Raw genomic sequence first — 24,106 nt, 5'->3', positions numbered from 1 at the left:
CTTATGCTGCCGGCTATGTACTTGAAACTCCCTTTAAGAGTTCTTTAACCTTCTATTACTAGGACATGCTGGATATAAACCAAATATTCTCTGTGTTGAACATAGAGAGTTGCTTTGTATGTTACCTTTTTATTGATACAAACTTTTTTTCTCTAAAGGTCAGTCCTATGAAATACGGATGCTAGATAATCGGAAGATTGGAGACATGCCGGAGATTAGTGGAAAACTGGTGAAGGTGAAGTAGAGTTGTTCTCTAGATAATATTAATGAGAGATTGCTGCTGGTTGCAGTGTTCAGTGGTTTTCAACTTTTTTCCTACTCTTATCCCACATTGCAACAGAAAAAAAAATGGAACCCTTTCTTCCACAAATCTCCTAATCTAACCATAAAGAAAGTAGAGGCAGTCACAACCCCCAGGTTGAAAACCATAGCTTAGTCTTGTTGGGAGGTAGGGAGTATTAAAGGAAAATTAAGCATTTTCCTTTCAGCTAATATGACTGTATAAAATCAAATTGGAGTGACTTGACAAAATAAATAAAACTTAAGTGATATCTTAAATTCTTGGTGCACCCACACGTTGAATACTGTGCACACTTCTGGTCGCCCATCTCAAAGGATATAACGGACCTAAAAAAGGTTCAGAGAAGAACAGCAAAAATGATCAAGGGTATGGAACAGCTTTCATACCAGGGGAGACTACAAAGATTAAGGCTGTTTAGTTTAGAAAAGAGATAACAAAGGGAGGATATGATAATGGTCTACACGAACATGAATCGTGTGGAAAAAGTGAATAGAGAAATGTTGTTTACCCTTTCCCACAATACAAGTACCAGAGATCACCCATGAAATGAGTAGGTTTAATACAAACAAGAGAAAGTACTTTTTCACACAACACATAGCCTGTGGAACTTCTTGCCTTGTATAACTAAGTACAAAAAAGAACTAGATAAGTTCATGGAGGAAAGATCAATACAATGGCTATTAGCCAGGATGATCAGGAATGCAACCCCATGCTCAGGGCGACCCTGAATCTTTGACTCCTGGAAACAAGAAGGGACAAGGTGGGTGAGGCAGTCTCTTTTATTGGACCAACATCTGTTGGTTCTGAAGGTCTGTGTAGCTCAAAAAATTCTCTCTTTCACCAACAGAAGTTGGTCCAGTAAAAGAGATTACTTCACCCACCTTGTCTCTCTAATACCTTGGGACCAATACTGCTACAACACTGCAAGAAGCTGGGAGGGGTAGATGGGGTAGATCACTCCAACTGCCTTGTTCTGTACACTCCCTATGATAGTCTGATACTGATCACTGTCAGAAGACAGGATAGTGGGCTAGATGGACCATTGGTCTGACCCAGTATGATAGTTATGTTCTTAAGGTGTTGGGTAAGTATATAACACTTTTTGTTTTTATAAATAGCATATCTGGAATAAAAGTGTGTAACTTTTTTCCATATCCTCAGTTATGGCTATTAACTTTAAAATTATTCACAGCTGTCATTAGATATTCCTATTTAAAAGCAATGCTGTCGAAATGGTGGTTCTAAAAAATTGATGCCCTTTAACATCAGATATTCCTTTAGTATGCATATTAGGTTTTTGCCTTCAAATGATTCACCATGTTGGCAGAAGGAAAGAATACTCTGTATGTATGTAGGCTCATAAGAAGACCGTTTAAAAACCTCTAACCTGTCACCTCATTACCTTGATTTCTATTGCAACCCATCTTCTATCTTTCAGGTTGCAATCTCTCTGGGATAGCGACTTCTTTATTTTGAATACTTTGATTGTGACTGTAAATTGTCTGTTCTGAAAAACAAAATAGTAATATCTGTCCTAGTTTTAAATCACAGTTGAGTATTATTATGGAGAATGGTATCTACTCCATAATTAGGTTTGAAGACTTGCTTTCTATTATAAGCTAGTAAAGGGCTTTGGAATTTACACAGTGCTACCATATATGCAAGTTTATAGTGGAGAGGTGGCAGCCACCAGCATCAATCAACAGGAGTTCAGCACAGGTAGCTGGACTCCCAATTTTCCCTAACCTCAGAAACCATGGTAGCACAATAGTCTTTCTAAAATTCCTAGTGATCTCCCTTTTTACTCTCAGCTCGTGTTATTTGTAGAACTCTCATCCTCTGGTGTCAGAGAAAGTTTGCAATCTGTCATGAAGGGCTCTGGACAGAATTCCCCAGGTGGCTTCCATGAGTCGCTTGCCCCTGCTTCCCTTTTATTTAGAAGCTCTGCAGGATGTTCTTCTTACCTCCCTGTGACTGTCATAAATATTTAAAAATATAAAGAAAATAATAAGGAAACCAGACAAAATCTTTGTTTATTTAGAATTAATGTTGAGAACACGTCATATCTTACTGTTTTTGGGTTTTTTTAAAGTACAAGACTGTTAGAATTTAGAATTCAGAGCTAAAGTTAAACTTAAACCGAAACATCTGAAAGTATGAAATTAGCACTTTGACTCTGCCCCTGTATAAGGCTTTGTGTTTTGGTGTGAGTTATCCCCGTTTTGCAGATAGAAGAAGCTGAAGCACAAAGCGTTATGGGCCTGATTGTTTCAGAAGAGCCGGGTATCTGCAACTTAAGTTGAAGTCAGTTGGTAGCTGTGAGTACTCATCACCTTAGAAAAAACAGTCCTAAGTGTCCTGCTGAAGGTCACACAGCAAACCAGTGGCCTTTGAGCAAAGAATCCATCTCTTGTGACTCCCAGTCCCCTGATCTTATCAGTAGTGCTAACCAAAACTTTTTCTAGCTTGCTGTTAGGAGCTACAGTAAACAAAATAATGTAGAGTGCATGTCCGTGTATATATTCCCGTTTTTAGCTTGCCAAACAAATGCTCATGCATTATTTGTTTAACTTTTTTTTCTAATAGCCAGAAGGACAGGTTGAAGAAATTAAAATGTATACCATGTTGTTGGTAGATCTCCAAATGAGATAGAATCATGAAGATATGTAATTTTTTTTGCCTACCAATGACGACTCTGTCCATTTGAGAGCTTGGCTGGCAAATATAGCTGCTGTTTGCTCTTGTTTAGTCATACAGACAGAGAACTTATTCTGTGATAATTCCATCAACATGTTAGATGTGAGCATCACACTGTTGGATTTGTGGACCCTAGAACTGAAACACTATCATCTGTGTTTCTGCTTTGCTATTGTGACAAACATTGCAGATTTCTGCCACCTTTTCCTTTGGGGGCTTTGAGTAACATTTCAGTGTATCTGATGGTAACCCACAGCTTTTGAGACCAGTTTGAAAGTTATTTGTTGTTTTTACTGGTTGAATACACTTGTTATGACTGACCTTTAGGTGAGTGTTTGAGATCAGCATTACCTTGCAAGTCAAATAACTGTTGAATTTACTGCTTTGGTTAGGTGTTTGAAATATTTTCATTTTGGACACTGAAACGCTTGCTTGCTTGCTTGTTGTGAAGTGTTTTCTACAGTGGGATATTTTGCATTGCTGTAAACAGCTACAGATATTTCAGGTTTCCAACAGGGTTAACAATTTCAGCTGAGAAGTAATGTTAATCCCTTCGTTTTTTCAATTTGTTTTTCTTGTTGAAAGCTACAGTAGTTTAATGGCAAGGATATGATTAAAGCCAAGATACTGTATTTGACTGCTTTGGGCATTTGGCAGCCCTTTGCCAGTTTCTATTGCCCCTTGTATAGTAACTTTCCCTGTTCCTATGCATGTTCATGTTCACACAACAGAAGAGAGAGAGAGAGACTAAAAAAGAAAAAGTGGTTATAAAAGCACAGAATGTAGCAGAGTTACTCAGGGCATGCATAGTATTTGAAAACATACTTTTAACTTTTTAAAAAATTATCTAGATTTCAAGGTAATGGTGTCCTCTTGTAATCTTTTAGATGAATATTTTATCTAGAAGAGTGGGAATAGTTCTAGAATTGGCAATTTGTCAGTGCTAGCTGTAAATTGAAGTCCTTGTGTGGTACAAGAGCTTAATGTTTACCTACTAATATGTCCTTTTTACAGAAACACATCAATTAGTCCTTTTATTCATTTTCTCAAGTATTGGAGTCACAATTATACTACACTTTAAATATTTCAATGAATGCAGTACTGTTTAGAAACTGTCCATAATACTTCTGCAGATTTTTAGGTGACTCAGTCAAAGTTTAAATATTTTATTTTGTGGATTACTGCAGAACATTACCTTCATTTCTGATTTTTCAGCAAATTCTTCTATAAATTTGGTTCAAACCATAGATTACACTATTCAGAGTGAATGAAACTGAAGTTACAAACCTTTTTTGTTGACCTTTAATCTGCTTTTCTATTGCTAGCCTCACTGTATCCACATAATTTGGCCACTGTGCTATGTGAGAGCCTTCCTCTCTCCAGTTCACATCATCTACAACAGCCTTTACAGACAGTGTCTGCCTCAGCTCCATTTCACTTCATATTGCATTTTAACCATATGCTCAATTGCTTGTTCCTTCCTGTTCACCTTTCTTTCTGTATTAGTTAATCTAAAGTGTTCTGGGACACTATACTAAATAAAGTTGGATTAAGTGCTTCCCATTGATTTTGTTCCAAAACTGTGCTGTATTTATCACCAGTAGCTATTTCAGAATATTTTTGATACTTTGTCTTCAATCTCTTCTTTTAATGTGTATTGATTCGAAGACTAATTTTAACTATTTCTTCCCCTGACTAGAGTATCATAAGAGTTGTGTTCCATGACAGAAGGTTGCAATATACAGAGCACCAGCAGCTAGAAGGCTGGAAGTGGAATCGCCCTGGGGACAGACTTCTTAACTTAGGTATTTTTATCAGTTACCTTACTATCTAGGGTTAAAATAAGAAACTCAGTCTTTGTATGAATAAGATCAATTTATATATCAACAATGGGGGTAGCAAAAGCATACGTACCAATATGTGTATGCTGCTTATTGTGTTAGGATACTTCAGGTATATATAGATGTATTCACCAATTGTGAATTTTCCACAAAAACCTCTAATGGTCTTCATCTAACATTTCAGAAAACAAGAGCAACACTAAATAATTCAGTTAAAGCTTTTGTTCTTCAAGACCAAAATGTGTTCTGGTAATCAGGGGGCACACAAGACAAACACCTTTATTGCTAATACACTGTAAAACAGCGGTACTTCGAAGGAGGCTGAGTGGTACGCGAGCCGTACCGCGCTGCTGAATCCGCTGAAAGTCGTCGCCGCCGCCCCCCCCCCCCCCCCCCCCCCCGCAAAAACCCGCTGCCGCCGCCCCCCCCCCCCCCCCCCCCCCCCCCGCAAAACTCTGCTGCCAAAATGGGCAAACGGCGGCAAGGTTTCGGCGGAGGGCATTGTTCCCCCCATGTAACCCCGCCGCCACCGAAAGTCTCCCCCACCCCCTCCAACCACCACGAAACCCCACTGCCGCCGAAAGCCCCCTCCCCCCTTTTTTCCCGAGTGGTACTCGGGGGGGGGGGGGGGGGGTTGAGAACTGCTGCTGTAAAAACTTCATTTTTGTAGATTTCATAAGATTTGCAGTAAAACCTATATGACCTCCTGTCTTAGGATCACCTCAAACTATTCCCCAGAAATTAAGTACACATCTCTATTTCAGACGATCACTGCCATTAAACCAATTTTTGTCATCCCTTGTGTGGTGATTTACAGTTTGTTTTGCTGTAGCTGTGTTTGGAGATGAATGGGCTTTTATTTAAAACATACAATTCAAGTCCTCTCAGTGTAAAGAGTTCCTAAACCATATACTTCATTTTTATGTAGATATTCCAATGTCTGTTGGAGTAATTGATATAAAGACAAACCCAAGCCAGCTCAATGCAGTCGAATTTCTGTGGGATCCTGCAAAGCGTACATCTGCCTTTATTCAGGTTTGAATTTTTGTTGTACTCGATGTGTACTGATTTGGTCTTTATCAGGTCCTGAATGTGATACAGTTGTGCTATATAATTGTTTCCTTGATGAATATTATTTGTGACCTATCTTGTAGAAGCTTTTTACATATAATGTCCTAATATAAAGCAAAATTTTCCCATAAAGTGCCATCATTTTTGGAAACTTAGATCTGTGCAATTGCTTGTTCTGTAGGTGACGCTAGCTGAGTTTTCATCTTGGTATGAGGTATTTTTAAACATAGCTTACAACAGAAGTAGCTTTTTAAAACAGATCCAATAAAATGAATATGAAAGGGTGTTTTACATGAAAATCAATTATTAGTTCTTACATCTTGTATGGATAAATATTTAGGGAGGTGTATTTTCAAAGCAGTTTTTGTAAATAACTTCTTGTTGTTCCATTACTTTAGTTCCAGTTAATAGGGTCTTGTCTGTTAATGATGGTATCCAGTAGGGACCCAGTGTGAGGACACAAAATAGGACTGAATCTGCTTTACCAATAGAAAGCATTTGAAATCACTAGATTTCAAAGCAGATTTTAGTCCTCTAACTTACCTGATTGATAAGATGTTAGCTTCTTGAGAGAGTCGGGTTTTTCTTTAATTATATTCAAGACAGTTTTTTTTAAATGATTTACTCCACGGAATTAGGTTTGATTAGAATCCTCTGTATTATGCTATTGTCTTCCTTCTGGATAACTCTTTATCTCAAAATCAGGCATTAACATAGAGAAAAAGTGCAAAGCGAGAGGTAGCAATATTCCTTAGCCTGTTAGCTCAGGTAGATTGTTTCTACATTGGCAATAAATAATGTTGTGCTACTGCACCATGACAGTAATAATTCTTCCATTGTCAAAGAATTACACAATTATTACAACACAATAAGAGACCTGTGGCACCTTAAAGACTAACAAATTTATTTGAGCATAAGCTTTCATGGGCAGAAACCCACTTTGTCAGATGCATGAAAAGATGCATTGTTCTTTAATTTTGTGAAATATATAGGAATTCAAGTACTACTTTTTGGGAAGTATACTTAAGGTGATATATTGATAGGTTTAAACCTGTCCCTATTCACTGACTTCCAAGCCTGTGGGGCTGGCAAAGATATAGGGATTTGTTCTTACCTGTCTTGATTTCCAGTTTCATTTCCTGAATAAGCCATAAATTGTTGCTCACACTTTCAGAGAAATTTATCTAATGGTAGTGGCAAAAGTATTAGGTATATGCCCAGAATGGAATATAGCTTCACTTTGTTTTTCAGGTACATTGCATCAGCACTGAATTTACCCCACGTAAACATGGAGGTGAAAAAGGAGTTCCTTTTAGGATTCAGGTTGACACTTTTAAGCAGACTGAAAATGGAGAATACACAGATCATTTGCATTCAGCCAGCTGCCAAATCAAAGTTTTTAAGGTAATGGTTGGAAATAATGGTACCCAGTAAATTTCTTAGGCATAGAAAATATGTTTCATTATAATAGCTGATTTTAGGGCTATATTTCAGTTGTAAAGCTGCTTTCTGTCTTCTTTCATGTTCACGTAACTGTTCATTTTTAGCCAAAAGGAGCAGACAGGAAACAGAAAACAGACAGAGAAAAGATGGAGAAGCGAACTGCACATGAAAAAGAAAAGTATCAACCTTCATATGACACCACAATCCTCACCGAGGTAACGTGATGGAACTGCATGTATTTATGAAGAAAGATGATGTAGATACAATATATTTCAATGTTAGCAGTAAATAAATTATGGTCTCAAAAGGGGTGGGGGAGAAATGCAGCATAAACATATAGACAAAGGTAGACTTTTTAACTGACAAATTTTTCCAAAGAAAAACACCAGTAACCTTAAAGAATCTGCTGAGTAAATTTAACTTGGGTATATAGTAGATACCGTATTAAAATATCCTTGGTTAGAGCACTGTGTGCTGAATTCTAAAACAAGTCTCATGTACAGATCTAAAAACCTTGCAGCAAAAGAACAAAAATTGGGGTTAAGGATTTAATTATACCTGTCAAATTTGAGCTCAAAATCATATTTTTAGAGACTACTGAGTTTATGGCCAGAGCCTCACTGGGTTTTTTTGCATTTTCTTTTTATTTAAACACCAGTGAGTTCTATACAGTTTTCTAAAGATTGCAAAAGTTTTTAAAAGGCTTTTAGATCTTTCCTCACTGTATAATGAAAAGAAATTGATCCAAATCTTTGGTGTTTGTCCAGATGAGGCTTGAGCCTATAATTGAAGATGCAGTTGAACATGAGCAGAAAAAGTCCAGCAAGCGGACTTTGCCAGCAGACTACGGTGATTCTCTGGCAAAGCGAGGCAGTGTAAGGGACTTCTGCTTACCTTTTCATTGTGCAAGATACCTTGTGCAGTGTTAGATATAGGAGAAACTTCCATGATCAAAAATAAAAAGATATTCTGACTGCCTTGGCTTAATTTCATTCACTGTTGCTTACAGCAATTACTCTGGGTTTCAGTGAGGAATGCTTCCTAAATCTAACACTTAAGACAAATTGTTGCAGAGAGACTGCGTGACTCTTAAAAACCAAGAACTTTCAGTTTACACCTGCATTTCCTTTATTGAAATAGCTACATGTTTTTTAAAAGCTCTTTGCTTTCTTTATATATACATAATCAGTAACAGTAAAGAGAGTCGCATAATTTAATTAAATCATGTATGTTTTGTCCCATATTTCCACCTGCGTTTAATGTAAGTTTCCATATACATCTGTACTTTTAAAGCCTCATGTATTGTTTTAGAGAGGTTGTTTGCAGTAATAGTCCGTGACTTCCTCTGGCCATCTGCATCTTGTTCTCCTTATGCTTCAGTCAGATACAGTGAGGCTTACCGTTCTTGAGCACTATTTTTCTCTCGCAGCATGCGGACTCTCTGATTAATCCGGTATCTATCTGTTTAAAAGAGACAAATGTGTATATTTGTACACTTTCCCTATCAAGTTTTAACCTCCCAAATGTTTAAACTGACACTTAAGGTGAACAGTAAATATTTTCCGATATCTTTATTACAGGGATAGAGCTTAGCAATTTATTTGTTTGGGAAAGTAATGATCCTACATCTACCTGTTGGTGAATTTGGGCATATATTAATGTTCATCTGTGAAAGTGAATTATTTGACTTCATTCACTGAACAAGCAGGTTTTGTTTGTATTTCCTTGACACCTCTTCCCCTAAAGCACTTATGTGATGATTGGCTGACTTTTGTCCATCAGTATTTCCCTCTTCACTTTGTCATCCCTTGGTGTAATATTCAAAATTCAGCCTGTAAGTTTCTCAAGACAAAGACCTGTTCATTCTTTGTTTATGAAATATCACCCACATCTGAGGCCCTGTAATAAGCACTATAAACAGTGGAATGAATTCTTTGGATAATTTTGTTTTACTTGATGCTGTAGTTAACACTGGGCTATCTGGAATTATCAAAAACTGTTCTTAGTAAAATTCTGGCAATTTGGAATATCTGGTTCCTTAGTTGAAGCTGTTAAGTTCCTTTCTGCAGTATCCATTGTCAACCCAGATATTCTTCTGCTCCAGGGCAAGATGTCCATCAGCAGATGTATACAGGAAAAAAATGTCACTCCCACTGTAAGCACATTAACTTTTCTAATTTGATAGTGACAGCTCTTCTGGATGGCAAAACTGGACTTCCAGTGTTCACATTTCTTTTAACTTCTTTTTCTTTACTCTAAAATTCCTAATTTAGGCAGAATGGTAAGTAATGCCCAGGCAGTTTCTCTCTGTGTGCTCAGTAAATCTCTGTTTGGAAATGGCCTCCTGCTGTAGTGCATATTCCTGCTTGTAGCCAGGAGGGAGGTGTCATCCTGTGAGAAGGAGCTCTCCAGTTTGCGTCTCACTTAAGTGCTGGAAAGCTAGAGCTTAGTCTCTAGAGAAAGATAGAACTTACCTTAGATTTGGCAAAAATAGACCTAGCCCTGTTCATAATGACTTCATTATGTCTTCACTGCCCTCTTTCTTCCTTGTAGTCAAGACACTTTAAGCCCAGGAGACTTGTATTAATCTTGCAAATCATGTCCTCTCTGTCTCAAGGGAGGTTATGTAGAACTATAGGCTGAAGGCTTTCAATGATTAAAGGGCTTTATGTTATGAGCCATACTCTTTAAATTTTATAATCTTTGCAAATGTGGAGTTTATAATATGCTGAATGTTAAGCTTTGCAAATGTAAGGCATGTACTGTACAGAGCTTAATTCTTTTAAACAAGTTAATTAAAATACAAAATTAGAATACAAAAACTTGAGTTCAGAGTACACACAACTTCACTTTTTGACATAGTGTTTTTGTAATGGGCGACATGGACTGCTCAGGCAATCTTCTGGCTGTCTAAAGATTACCACTTTGCTGAAACACAAGCCAGAGGTCTGTCTTTTAAGGACTTTTTAAAAAAGCATGGCAGTTTAATTTCAGGGCTATTTTATGTAAACCTTAATAAATGCTAATAGCTAATAGTTCCCTTAATAAATAATAAAGTTTCCTTAATAAATTAACTTCAGGGAACTTAACGGATTATTAATAACTTTGTATTAATAACATTAATAAATAATATTAATACGCTTAAGTTCCCTTAATACACCTTAATAAATGCTAATAGTTCCCAGTTAGATTCAAAGACAGTACCACACAGTTTCTTAGTAAAACAATCATTTAATGCACACACAACACACTATAAATAATATAAAACATGGTAAATAGTATTTGGAACGCTGTGAATAACTTTTAAATAAAAGCTATTAAACAGTAAATCTACTGGTGTTCCTTATACGGACTTCCCCCTTTTGTTTTGGTTACAAACATTCAAATATAAAGTTTAAACAATGTTTTCTGTAGTTTAGTGCACCCATCAAAACACATTTTCCTCTGATCTTCTAACAGGTGCTTTCTCAGTCTTTCTAGTATGACCATAGTATGTTACCTGGACTCATCGGAGCTTGAGAAATGCCAGCATCTGTCTTTTCAAACACTTCAGAAACTTATGAGCAAACAAACAGTATGGGGCTTCACAGCTAGCAGCATTCTCAACCTCGGGTTAAAAGCTGACAGGTCTTCTCAGCTGCTGGGGAAACAGAAATCTGCCTGTGTCCAAAGTGATACTTCGGCTAGGGAGTGGTCTTCTCGCAGGACCCACAATCTTTACTTTTTAGGTAATTCTGCACTTTCTCAAAGCACAAATTCAAAGTGGGTTTCAGTGTTTTGCGAGTAGGGAGAAAAACAGCTCTGGGTAATGGCTCCAAAGGATCTGATGAACTCGAAGGCATCTGCAACGTTTAAAGGTTTGTGTTTAGGGGTGTGTATGCGTGCAAATGGCTCTCTACACATCCTGGACCCTTAAAAGAGTAGTAACAAACCTTTGAAGATGATGTGAAGCCTTTTTTGCCAAGGCTGACTGTCTTTAGAACAGGTTGCAACTTCTCAAAATATCACCTGTGAGGTATTTGGAGCTTCCTCCTGCAATATGGCAGCATCTCTTACTGCTTACTGGGTTTTTTGTGATTGTGGACTTACTTAGGATTTTGTCAACATACCCCCGATTCTAGAAATCCCCATTGTGAATGGGAATCATGGATAGACTACACTTCCCAAGAAAAAACCTACGCCACTGGGCTCTTGGCAAAAGGAAAGGAGAAAGATGAGTTTGCGTATTTTGCAAAATTGGGCCCCAGCAATTATCACTGAATGCGTCTCTCAACAGTCTTTCATCCCTCAGAATGCTGAGTTGCTGAAACTTCAGACTGCAAAAACTTGAACAAAATTTCACTAGCAACTTTAGCTACTGAGATTAACTGTATGGCACAGAAGTTGGGTTTGGTTGTTTGAATGAAAATCCAAACTAGGGATTTACAACAAATTACTGATTGGGTAGGAAAAGAAAATGATTAAAAGGTCTTTTTCCTCCTCTGTTACAGACTGGATCACTGTAACAGAGTCTCTTTTCTGTTTGAAAAGAATTCTTATCAACATCCCAAACCTATAATTTGTAAAGTTCCCTGTATGTAATGCTGTTTGGTAATCATTTCCTTTGATACTTAAACTATATTTAAAAGAAATACTGTCAGCCAAGCAGCTTTATTTTGATAGCCTGTTTCATGGGGATAAAACGTAATTCCTTAATCTTAAATATTGTTTCTATAATAGAAATTGAGGCTCTTCAGTCAGGCCTAATTGAACCCCAGAATCTCAAAAATTAAAGCATGCTTTTGCAACTCTATTCCCAAGCGACGGAGAATGGGCCTTGCATATTACAAAATGGAGTAATGAAGGATTGTTCCAGGGATACAAGTTTTAGTTATTCCAGATGTGATTAAAGCAAGTATGGCTTCTTTGATTATTTCTGGTTCTTCCGCAAGACGTCATAGATATATATATAACAATGCCGATATCTGTCTTGCTGTTCTCCTATAATATTCTATTTAATCTCTCTCTTCTGATACAAAACAACTCTTTCTTTAAAATAAGGCTATTTAAACAGAAGCGACGTTCATGTGAGACTCTGTGGTCTGAAGTCAGTGGCTCAAAAGAAAGTAAAGGGGGAAAAATACTAGACCATTGACAGGTTGAGAATGTTTAGTTTGATAGCTGTTAAACTGAAATTAGGGATATTAATTTGTTTCACTATTTTGATGTCAAACTGAAGATGTTTGATAAGTAACAACCACTTTACTGTGCAGTGATGGACACAAATATCCTTGTCTTCCCTCTGACCTGCTGTCTTATATATACATTTTCTGGATCATTGTAATATATTGTGTACAGTAAAGGCAGCATGGTTTGATGTGCACGGTCACAGTGGAGAGCAACATACAACTTTTAATGTGCATGTTGTATAAATATTCCTCATTTTGTAGGGGGAAAATTGGAAAATTAAGCAAAACAAGTATGTTGTAACATGTTTAGAGTATGGGAAAGGGATAACATTATCGTGTAGTACAGTACTTTATCACAAATTATGGTATCAGAAAATTCTTTTTTTTTAACCATAACACGTCAGGAAAGCAACCAATAAGTAAGACACATGTAACTCTTGTCTGATTTATAATGAAATCTCTTGGCTCAGAGGTGGGTTGAGTCATTTCTCTTTCCTGCCTGCTACCCCCCCAATTTCCAAATGATTGGCAGTAGTTTTGCCAATGAATGGTTGAAAGAGGGTAGGTAAATCAACCTAACAGATACCTGGTCACTTTGGGAGGTTGAGAATTTGGGAATCTGCAAAGAAAATTACCCAATTTCCCAACTGAACTGAGTTTTTTTTCCTTTTTATTTCTCCTTAAGGTTAGACAAAACCCCACTGTTCAGTGTTGCTTCCAATAACTCCAGAGTCTCAGGTTATTTTGATTTGTTGTGAATGCTAAAAAATAAAATAAATAAATAAAATTAAAAATAAAAAAATCTTCAGCAGTTCTAACTAAAGAAATCCATTATAAGTTGTATTAAAATCCAAACTGTTCAAAACACATCCATTTCAGATCCACTAGGAGAGTCAACTTAATCAAAAATGTCACTTAAAGTAAGTTGCAGAAAAGACTGATTTTAAGTATTTATTAAAATGGCAAATGAGGAAAACATGTTAAGAACATACAGAAAATTGCCTCTCCTACAGCATAGGCAGGAGGTAGTATCCTGGCCACATGTCATGTTTTAGGGATGTCAGAAATCTTTCATCCTCTAGATTTTTCTTTTAGTGCTAGATGAATAGATGTCTTGTTAGTTTTATTTATATTGTGGTACTGCCTAGAGCTCACCATTTGCAATCAAAGCCACATTGTATTAGGTGTCGTATGACCTTACAGTCTTAGGGCTGCTCTGCACTACAGAGTTGTGTCAACAAAAGCCAGCTTTTGTCAGAAAAACAGTGGAGGTATGTATACACACTGAAATGCTCCTCCCACCAATGTAACTTCCCTGCTATGCCGACATAATGAAAGCACCTCAACAAGAGGTGTAGGATATGTGTCGCCTTAGTTAGGGCGACAGAGTGCCCAGTGGAGCCGTGAAATTGACCAGAAAGTCAGCAGCTAGAGCTTAGCTTCTCTCCTGGAGAGTTGAGTGGCTGGACCCCCGGTTCAGTCTGGGAGGGAGGTGAGCTTTCCCTGGCTCCCAGTGGGGAACAGGGAGTGAAGGGAGCCTGTGGGTCAGCCAGGCCCTCGCCATAGAGCTGCCAGCAGAGCTGAGAAACCAGGCTCTCAGCTCCCCCATAGCCCCTCTTAGGTCGGTAGAAGCGCTCCTGGTGAGGACATGCACCACTGCCCCAAGGAGGGTAGTGTGGACATCGGCCACCGCAGTAATTAATGTGGTGACTGTACGTCAACCTAACATAGGTCGACCTATCTTTGTAGTGTAGACAAGGCCTTAGTTTATGATGAGAGAGATCAGGTAGACATGACGGGATGAGTGGGTACCAGGTAACAGTGAACGATCATGTTTAGTATAATGAGTGCAGTAATCTAGCATGCCAGTGCTGGCCACCACTGTACACTGTAACAATGTGACATTTGTTTTATTAATAAAATGACAAGATCACAAATCCCAATCTAGACTGAGTCCACTTCACACGTGATTTCCAAGTTTCTATTGAGGCCCTAAGTCAGTGTCTCAAGGACCATTAACCAGTTTTGGTATTTTTGGGTACCTATTGCTGGCAAGTGAAAGCCAGACGTCCAGCACAAAAGGATTAATAAGCATGTAAAAAAATGTGCAGATAGAATATGATTTTTCTCATGTTACTGTGGCTCTTAGTTGATAAAAGTGCCTTTCAATACTCAAACATCTGAGAGAGATTTCAAGTCCACTGAATCTTCTGTGTTTGAAGTGTAAATCCCAGCATTTAAAAGGAGTCTACTATTTAGCTCTTGCTTTTCAGGGAAAAGAAATAGTTTTAAGAACTACCTTAGAGAAATTTAGCTTATACTTGAGTTAATAGACAATCATGAAAAGTGTATCAGAAGCCTGTGTTGGCATGGTTTTGGCCTTCAGTTCATTTCATCTTTGGCCATTTTTGTTTGTTTTACAGTCTGTCCATGTGACCGTATACTTTTTGTTATCAAAACAAATCTCTTTTAAAAATTAATTTGATCTTTAATGGATTATGAGAGAGCATTTGGGGCACTAAACACAGTATCATTTTAAAGAGACTTTATCCTGGCTGGTAGATTTTTAAAAAATTGACCTAATTTGACAGTGGGATTATCTGTAAATGCTTGTGATGAGTTATTTCACTAATAAAAGCTTAGCATAAAACTTAGAGAAAGCAAAACTGCATGTGGGCACCAATTTAATCTTACAATAAACCACTCTTAAATTTCAGTCCAAAGAATGATAGTTTGAGAAATAAATACTGGTAGATTTTTCAGAGTAAAAACTCTGACCACTGTCAGGAGAGGCACATTTTAGGCTTACTGTTGGAGTGCCATTCTGAAATATAGTTTCTCAGCTTTACTTATACTCACTATGCCTGTGCTTCTGAAGTCATTTGCTGGTGACTGGGGTTTAAACAGCTTGCTGTGTGAGGATTTCAGATGTTTTGGTTTTTTTAATTGAGTAGTCTATGCAGTCCTTCCATAAACTCCATCACCACCACTCCTTCAATGTGTCATCAGAAAGCAATAATCAAGTTGTTAATAAATAGGAATCTCTTTCATGGAACAGAAAAAATAAGTAAAACAGCTTTGTTTTAGTGAGAATTCCTGGTCTGGATCAGATACATGTATGGAACAAGTGAAGTGGCGGAAACTTATTTGAAAACTCAGAATAAAATTCTACACTAGTGAATTCTCTTGAGTGTAGGAGCTATATGCCAAAGTGACATAAGATTTTAGGATAAACTTACTGTTTAATTCTTTTCTCTATCTTCAGTGCTCACCATGGCCTGATACTCCTACAGCATTTGTAAACAACAGCCCTACCCCAACACCAACTTTTACCTCTGCTCAACATAGTACCTACAGTGTCCCAGACAGGTAAGTTTCTTTTCTGTAGTTTAATCTTTTTAAAATCAAGCTTATGCTTAAAGCATTTTCCTTTAATTTGAAGGCAGATCATGTATAAAGCTTCACTACTAAACCCCAAAATTAAGTTGCAGAGGGAAAATATTTAGAGCTTTGGCCAACGTTTTTCAGAATTTCGAAACCTTTGGCATTATTTTTTTTTTCAATTGTAAAATTATTCCTCTAGTCCCGTGAATCATATTTTACCTACTCAGTATCCATTGCTGGAAACTTAACTTATTGACCTTACCCTAGTACAATTCAGCAAGTACTTTTCCTTTTAATGCGGTAGTTTACTAAGGCCTTATCTAAACTAAAGTCACACATGTGAACTATACCAGTGTAGTTACAGCAGTCTAATGCTTCCCCCTCCTGCCCTGCCCCGCCCCGCCCCGCCAATATTGGTATAAAAGTGCTTGTGCCACTATAGCTTATTCCTGTAAGGGAAGGGGAATATTTCAGTAAATCTAATCTATGAAATATACAGTAAAATATCAGGAATAGCTACTAAGTAATTGATTTATCTTCATCTTACTCATTTAAACCTAAGGTAGTCAGTGAGATACCACAACTGAAATTGGGAGATCTAGGGGAAGATTTATGATCAAGAGTGTTGTCTTCTCTCCCCTCCTTTCTTTCGTCTTTCTACTTTTTTTCTCTTCTTTAAGGCTGGTGGCTTGCTGGCACTAGGTGCTGTAGTTGAAGCACTTACAGAAAACTTTAATATTCATCTATCTTTACTTACGATGTTGTATGGGAAGAAGGCAGTCTGTCGAGGAGATGCCATGACAGTAGCAGACTATAGATTTTACCCTTCAGACCTAACCTAATGGGGGTGTTGGGAGGAAGAGGGATGTTTGACAAAAGCGTTTTCTGCAGAGAAAAGTAAATAAAAAATTAGAAGGAAAATACACACAGTAGCTCTGAAACTTACAGGCTCTGATGGAAAGGATTGCTTAGTAATTTCAATACCAGGTTTTAAATATTTCAGTTGTCTTGGAGAAATGTGTTCATATTTTGGTATGGTTGGCACATCCTTTAAGCCTCAAAATAGAGCTCCATGCCAGTATTTATCAGTCTTTCAGATTAGACTTTAAAAACTGAACCTATCTGTGCTGAGTGTTATGTAAGAGTAGGGGTTAGCCTACTATTGTACCTCACGGAGCACATCAGTAAACCAGTGTACAACATGTCAGAGACCTCTGCAGTGGTGCCTTATGTATAAAATATATGAAATTGGGGTGAAAGGTGCTATATAAATGTGAAGTATTGGTGTAATTTCATATCACTAATGCAACATTCAGGAGAACCACTAATTTTTTTCAGGGTGTTCAGAAAGCTGATCCTGGCATCTCTACCTTTTTTGTGACTGACCCTGTGCATCAGAGGATGGACAGCACCTCTCTTACCTCTTCAATCCTGTGACCACTATTCATTTCTTCCTTTTAATATAGATGGTTGGATGTGTGAGTTTATTATGGGTGCTGCTTTTTCAGTTGACTCTAGTAGGGATTAGATTAGGAATCAGGTGATTTGCTCAATCTAAGTGATGATATTCTTCTTTCTTACAGCATATCTCCACCAGACCAATTTACTCCTGTGTGGTCTTTAACCTAGGCAACATGCTGCTGCCATAAAATAGGAACTTTTTTATAATCATTTTGGAAATTGAAGGTTACCGTTATCAGTAATGCTTGAATAGTTTTATTCTCTTAATTTTTAAAAATTCAATATTATTTTTGTTCAACCTCTCCCCCATAGCAATTCTTCCTCCCCAAATCATCAAGGAGATGGAACTTCTCAAGGGTCTGGAGATGTGAGTATCTGTTTTCCTGTTTGGTCTTCATTACACTATGCAAAACTTGTACCACATTGCCAAATTATCAGTGAAGTGGAGGTGATTCATTATCTGTGTGTTCTGATGAAAGGAAATAAGATGCTTAATTGTTTTTAATAATGTAACAGAACGAGTTAATTTTTTTTTACTAAAACAAAATTAACATCAAAATTGTCTTCTTCAACCCTGTTTCTCACAGCAACTTCATCCTTCAGCCACAATCCAGGAAACTCAGCAATGGTTGCTCAAACACAGGTTCTCTACCTATACAAGGCTTTTTTCAAATTTCTCAGGTATTTTTAAAATATTTCTATTTATTGTTTTCCCTGAGGGTTTGAGAGTGTGTTCTCTGGAAAATTACTTTGTAAAAATAGTAGCATCATGGGACTGAATATTTAGTGCCCTTCTGATTTCTAGGCCAAACATTCAGTGTAAAAGAAAAAAGCTGCCTTTTTTACCTGACACTTGAAAGTGAAACTGGGTTCTTTCCTTCTTATGCATCGCCACCAGTGTAATGATGGTTCACAAACTCAATTAAGTGCTGATTCACTCCTTATTTAGGAAGAAAATAAATTGACACATTGGATTACTCGTGGTCTGTTTAGTTCAGTGTCCTGTCTCTAACAGTAGTCAACACCATGTGTTACAGAGGAAGGTGCAAGAAACCTCTTATTAGAAAGTTGTGGGATAATGTAGGCTCCTCCTCCTCCCCAATTAAGTCTCTTCGTAATTCCTTGTACTTACTGATAGGTTTAAACCCTGAAGCATGAGGTTTAATCTCTTCCCAGAATTTGTCAGCATTAACTATAAGAACTCTGGATATTATTCTTATTCATATGCATATCTGATCCTTTTATTAATCTTAATTTTTTTGGCCTCAGCAACACAATGTGGCAGTGAATTCTAGTTTCTTCATGTTTGTGAAGAAGTATTTTTTATTGGTTTTGAATTTCCCATTTCTCAATGTTATTGAAATCCCGTGTACTTCTCAGAGCATGGTTCAGTGTGGGTCTTCATCCTAGCCTAGACTTGAGGAGACTCAACAAATATAGACACCATGGCCCTTCTGACTCTCCAGGGCACCTAGAGTATTCATTAAGTGACAGGCAGGTGGTAGTAGGAGCACATTAAGGAGCGAAGGAATCGATGTCTGCCCCTATCTGGATGATAGCTGATCAGAGGCAGGTCCCAACTGGACACTGAAACAGCCTTGGAATATAAATTTTCTCCGTTCTCCCAACGAGGACTCCTTGTGAGCTATGAGAAATAATCCCTAACACTATCTCAGATGATGAGTCGATCACAGCTCCTATAAACTCTATCAGCCAGTCTACCTGCCATAGAGCAGAGTCCGGTGTTGCCAGTTGATAGTAAACTACCTGAAGTTAAACCCAACTATGATGTGTGCATGTGTCTGGAGCTTTTAGGCCACATGTTGCCATGACATATGTGGCAGTGTAGACCAGGCCTTACATTTGCGTTGATGGGTACGCATTTCCCATCGGCACAGCACAGTGGAGACGGCGCACTAAACAGAAGTTGTGGAGACCAGGCTTTACATTTGACTGTCTTGAAGCTGAGAGCCACGAGCCTCGCCTGCATAGTGTTCCTGTCCTCCTTTGGAACTCCATGGTAACAATACTGAGACATGTCTGCTCTGCACTATGTAAAAAAAAAACAAAAACAGAGGGGCATGTGGTAATCCCCTCTCTAGCAGTAAGCCATCAGGCTCGGGAAGCAATGCCATTGCTATAGGATAATCCCATAGTCTCTACATCTCCCAGAGGTCGTCATCAACCTGACAGACTTCTTACGCAGACATGCAGTGGCCAAACATGAGTGGCAGTTGAAGTATATCATAGACCCCATATTCCATCAATGAGGAACCCCTCATTGTTGACCGAAGACAATATCAAATATGCAAACTTCTATTCCAGAGGAAGTATAAACCCAGGCTTGTTGCTGGACGTCTTTCTTCTCTGGTGGTCTCTGACTCCTATATGCTGTCCCAGTGATTTTTCCCTTTTGTTTGTAGTGATCTAGCAGACTCCACTGATTCTTTTGCAATCTTTCTGCTTCTGATATACTACATTTTTTGTTTGATTTTTACATATTTAGCGATTTGCTCTTTAAAATCCATTTTGGCCCTTCTTATTTATTGCCTGATGTAATTTATGCTGCTGTTTGACTCCTAGCATCACATTTCCAAATTTTGAAGAATAGCTGTTTAAGTTCAAGTTACTCCTTGAACTGTGTCATTTCACTGCACTGGTTTACGCACACTGGTTTCCTTTTTGTTCAGTGGCATGCATGCCTTCTGAGTCTATTGTTTTCTTAAGTAATACGCATGCCACTTCTAAGGATTTTAATTTCTTTACGCTTGCCTTTAGGGCCTCTTTGACTACTCTTGTCATTTTATTAAAATCTGTCTTTCTGAAATTACTGTTACTGTGTCACTTTTTGGTATCTTACATCCCTGTAGGATTTTGACCCTAATTATACTGTGATCACTCTCTTACTTAGCAGCTCAGCTACTGTGACTTTTGAATGAACTCCTTTGTTATTTGAGAATAAGTTGAGAATAGTCTTGCCTCTTTGTGTTCTAGAACTAAGCAATCACTTAAAACATCAAGAAATGGTTTCTCTAAACTTTGTTCCATTGTGTCTTTAATTTAGTTTATATATGAATAGTTGAACTTCCACATTATTTTTGTTAGGTTTTGCTGCCTCTGTGTTCTCTTGACAGTCTGCATTCAGTTGCTTTTCTTAATCAATCAATCCTTTTCTTGACAATAGCATAGCTTTATTAATATATTTACATTCTTACATTTTGGGATTCATATCCAAACAAATTGAATCATCCTCTCCACTTGGAATGATTACCTCACTAGACTCTCTGGAATCCTTAAGATGCAAGACTATCCCCCCCACCTAATTGGTCTACTCTGTTTTATATAGTTTATAGCCAGGTATTATAGTATTCTACTAACTTTTGTCATTCCACCACATCTCTAATGTGTATTATATCAGGAACCTGTTTTGTTCTGAGACATTCTAGTTCACTTACTTTTGCTTTTTAAGCTTCTCATTTGTATATAGACATTTGTAGGGTTTTTTTGGACAGGTGCCTGTTTTTATGTATCACCTCACTCGATTATTTTTCAGAAGTTTCCTTTGGTTTTCCTGTCCCTCTTCTAGATCAGTTGTGTTTTGTGCTACCTTTTATTGGATACATAGTTACTATGCTATATAATTACTGATATCCTTGAAAGATGTTTCTGTACTCCTCAGCTCCTGTCATCTTCTCTCCTAGTTTAAAAACTCAACCAAAACCTAATTTATTTTGTGCCATCATTCTGGTTCCATTTTGGTTATGATGGAGCCACCCTTTCTGTATAGGCTCCCCTTTCCAAAAACAATCCCCAGTGTCTAATAAATGTAAACCTTTCTGTACCATCTTCTCAAGTGTGCATTAAGACCCTGAAGTTCCTCTGCCAAGCTGGAGTTGGATTTTCAGAATTATACCCTCAGTGACATCTATGTAACCTCATTGTCTGCAGTAGGTTTGAAGAGGGGTATGCACAGGCCTTGAAATTAGAATTCAATACACAACTCTGTTGCACAAGAAAGTGGAATTGAACATGTTCTATTACTGCTGTGCTGGCTCTGCAAGGCTAATAGGATTAAAAAATAGAAAAAAATGTAGTCACATAAGCTTATCTGACTGAATACACCTGAGGATGCAGATGTGTCTATTAGGAAGATGCCATTTTTGCATAATCACTTTTCAGAGTAGAACTGCACTTTATACTGTTGTCTTTTTATTGATTGGTAGATGGTTTATTGATTGGCGGATGGTAGTTATTCCTCTGTAAATGTGAGTCCTGATACCGTTTGGGAGGTTATTCTTTGTTGACTGACTCAAATTAGAGAAGGTTGGAGGTGAAGTGAACAGCACTTGGTCTTGTGGCATAGCATTTACATGTTGCCAGAAGTTGGTAAATGTATGCTGAAGCCTTATACTCTGAGATTCTTGACACAGCTAACATACGGACATCTAGCAACTGTGATGGGTGTTGGAGGAACTTTTTTTTCATCCAAATTCTCTGACATGCACAATCTTTCTAGCGAACAGCAATTTAACCAGTTAAAGGTAGCAGTTTCAGTGCACACAGTCTAGGATAAATAAGTGTCACAAAAGCTATACTATAATATAAGGATCAGAAATCTGTGATAACCAACACTTCTATGGGTGTATTTTTTTTCCCTCCATTTTGCATCTGACAAACATGACAGCTCGGGTGTAAATCTTTTAACCTTGTGTTAAGCCATGATTTTAGCTATAGAGTAGTCTAATATTTTAAAACTATTCTTTACTAAAAGCAAGTGACATTTTGCAGTCAGATTACCTAATTTTCAAAAGTGTTGAATTAAGGTGGAGCTATGGGTGCTCACTGTCTCTGAAAATCAGATAATTATTTCTTAGTGTCAGCTAGTATGTTTTGTTTTGCGCAAGTATTATCAAAAGCATCTTTTAGTCTTTGCTTGCTGTCGGCTTTTATCTTGCAAAGTTGCGCTGTTTTTCAAGGGCCAATTTTGTAATTAGTTTTTAATTAATATTGGATTCTTTTGAATTTCCTTGTCCTAAAAAAATACTTTCTGCTCTTCTGAATTGCTGCAGGTGCTGATTTGTTAAAGCTGACAAGAGAGGACCTGGTTCAAATCTGTGGTCCAGCTGATGGCATTCGGCTATATAATGCACTGAAATCCAGGTATAATGCCAAGTTTACATTTAGATGTTTTTGTTCAATCACAGTAATGTGCTTTTCTTAGAATAGGGGATTTGGGAGATATGAATTCAGAATTAGGTTGGCATATGCCTGTTTAGCTGTCTCAGGAGTTGGCAGTAATGTGCTCAAAAGAAGACTGTTTTGTGTACACCTTTAGGGCAGGCCACAGATATGATGCAGGAACTGATGAGTTCAAAGGTAGACTGTAAGACTGATAGCAATGCAGTTGGGCAGTACTGATTTCTTGAAGACGGATGGGTTTGTTGCCAAGAGACAAAACTTCTCATTTAGGTGAGCTATAAAGAACCTAAAATTTTTGAGGTCATGGCTGCTAAATAATTAACGAATAGAGAATTCTAATTATGAATGAAACTGATATTTAGTAATATGCTGTCTTTATAAGAGCTATAATTATTGCTACTCAGTAGTTTCAGGATTCCACTGTAAACAAATCTTGTCAGTGATTTTAAAATTGTTGAATTAATTTTTAAATTGAAATTTACCAGCATTTGACAAACCATTTAGATCATTCGATTAAGCCAACTATGATAGTTAGTATGAGGTTTTTTAAAATATACCATTAATGCAAGGTAACTGAAATAAGACAGATGTAAATCCTTCATATTGTTTTTGGGCAAGTTCATTTATTTTTAAAGTTATATGTACTCTTTTTAAATTGCAGGTCTGTTAGGCCTCGTTTAACAATCTATGTCTGCCAGGAACCATTGAGAAGCATACAACTGGAAAGGCAGCACGATGCAACCAATGGTGATAACAGCAATGGTGCAATATATGGTATGATCACATTGTGCTGTTTTCAACAACCTTTTCATGATTTCCTAAGCAATGAAAGGAAAAAGAGGAGCTGAAAATAGGTTTTCTATGAAATATGAGTTTAGACTAATTTGTAAACTGCTAGAATTGTGGTTTTACTGGTGTGCATAGCATCAATAAAAATGTATCCAGAAAGTGAATATGCTGAGGAAAATGAATGAATGGGTGACACAGCAGTTTTAGCATTGCACAGGTAACTGCAGTCCTAAAACTTTAAGCCAGAAATGGTATACGTGTCTTTTTGTGATGGAACACATCACATCTTTAAGAATAGGAAATGCATAAAATATAGGCTTTTAAAGTGGTTTGAAAAAAAAATCAAATGTTTTTGTTTTGTTGAATGGATAGTTCAGTTAATGAGCATTCAAATGATCCATTGTGGTCAGCCAAGAAATTCAGTGTAGGTGAATGTACAACTGTAATTGAAGGAACTTATATTCATATCCATTTTAATTACTTTTTACTGATAGCCCTTTATATTCTTGAAATGAAACTAGTGTGATTTGGACAAGGAAAAATAGCTGAGCAGTGTATTAAAGGGTGTGGTCTTACTGGTGTTTTTCTGTCCGGTAGCTGCTCTGCTTCCACCACTATTGAGAATATAACTGATTAAATTTAAAGACCAAACACATTAAAGAACAAGTAAATCCACATTGCTCCTATTATTAGAGCCAGTGGAACTATTTGGAAGCTAAACTTACCTTGCTCTTTCTCCTATGTCACTTTCT

General features: G+C 37.4%; 2 protein-coding genes across 10 annotated transcripts in view; one reads left to right on the top strand and one right to left on the bottom strand.

Moving 5' to 3' along the window:
• The window catches only part of UBP1 (upstream binding protein 1), a 49,369-nt gene that overhangs the window by 19,198 nt on the left and 6,065 nt on the right, over positions 1-24,106 (top strand). The window contains exons 3-13 of one of the 3 annotated variants that reach the window (XR_010922116.1): positions 159-235; positions 4,698-4,803; positions 5,768-5,874; positions 7,162-7,314; positions 7,458-7,568; positions 15,787-15,890; positions 17,679-17,733; positions 17,954-18,047; positions 22,436-22,526; positions 22,702-22,835; positions 23,227-23,339. Coding sequence is in view for 2 of the 3 variants with exons in the window: in XM_067560887.1 (XP_067416988.1) it covers positions 159-235; positions 4,698-4,803; positions 5,768-5,874; positions 7,162-7,314; positions 7,458-7,568; positions 8,121-8,228; positions 15,787-15,890; positions 17,679-17,733; positions 17,954-18,047; positions 22,436-22,526; positions 23,227-23,339 (1,119 nt within the window). In the remaining variant the exon portion in view is untranslated. Of the gene's footprint in view, positions 1-158; positions 236-4,697; positions 4,804-5,767; positions 5,875-7,161; positions 7,315-7,457; positions 7,569-8,120; positions 8,229-15,786; positions 15,891-17,678; positions 17,734-17,953; positions 18,048-22,435; positions 22,527-22,701; positions 22,836-23,226; positions 23,340-24,106 lie in introns of those variants that run through there. The other 2 variants (XM_067560887.1, XM_067560886.1) reach the window with 2 other exon arrangements.
• The window catches only part of FBXL2 (F-box and leucine rich repeat protein 2), a 119,904-nt gene continuing 104,241 nt past the window's right edge, over positions 8,444-24,106 (bottom strand). For 2 of the 7 annotated variants that reach the window (XR_010922117.1, XR_010922123.1), the window contains 2 exons: positions 16,663-16,790; positions 13,721-15,565 (listed from right to left, as the gene is read on the bottom strand). The gene's annotated coding sequence lies outside the window, so the exon portion shown is untranslated. Of the gene's footprint in view, positions 8,815-10,434; positions 13,283-13,720; positions 15,566-16,662; positions 16,791-24,106 lie in introns of those variants that run through there. The other 5 variants (XR_010922118.1, XR_010922121.1, XR_010922120.1 and 2 more) reach the window with 5 other exon arrangements.

This window comes from Emydura macquarii, unplaced genomic scaffold, assembly GCF_026122565.2.
Source record: "Emydura macquarii macquarii isolate MOO-44397 ecotype Brisbane River unplaced genomic scaffold, CSIRO-AGI_Emac_v2 contig_2321, whole genome shotgun sequence".
Classification (NCBI taxonomy): domain Eukaryota; kingdom Metazoa; phylum Chordata; order Testudines; family Chelidae; genus Emydura; species Emydura macquarii.
Note: the sequence above shows the minus strand (reverse complement) of the source record. Positions and strands in the feature narration are given on the sequence as shown.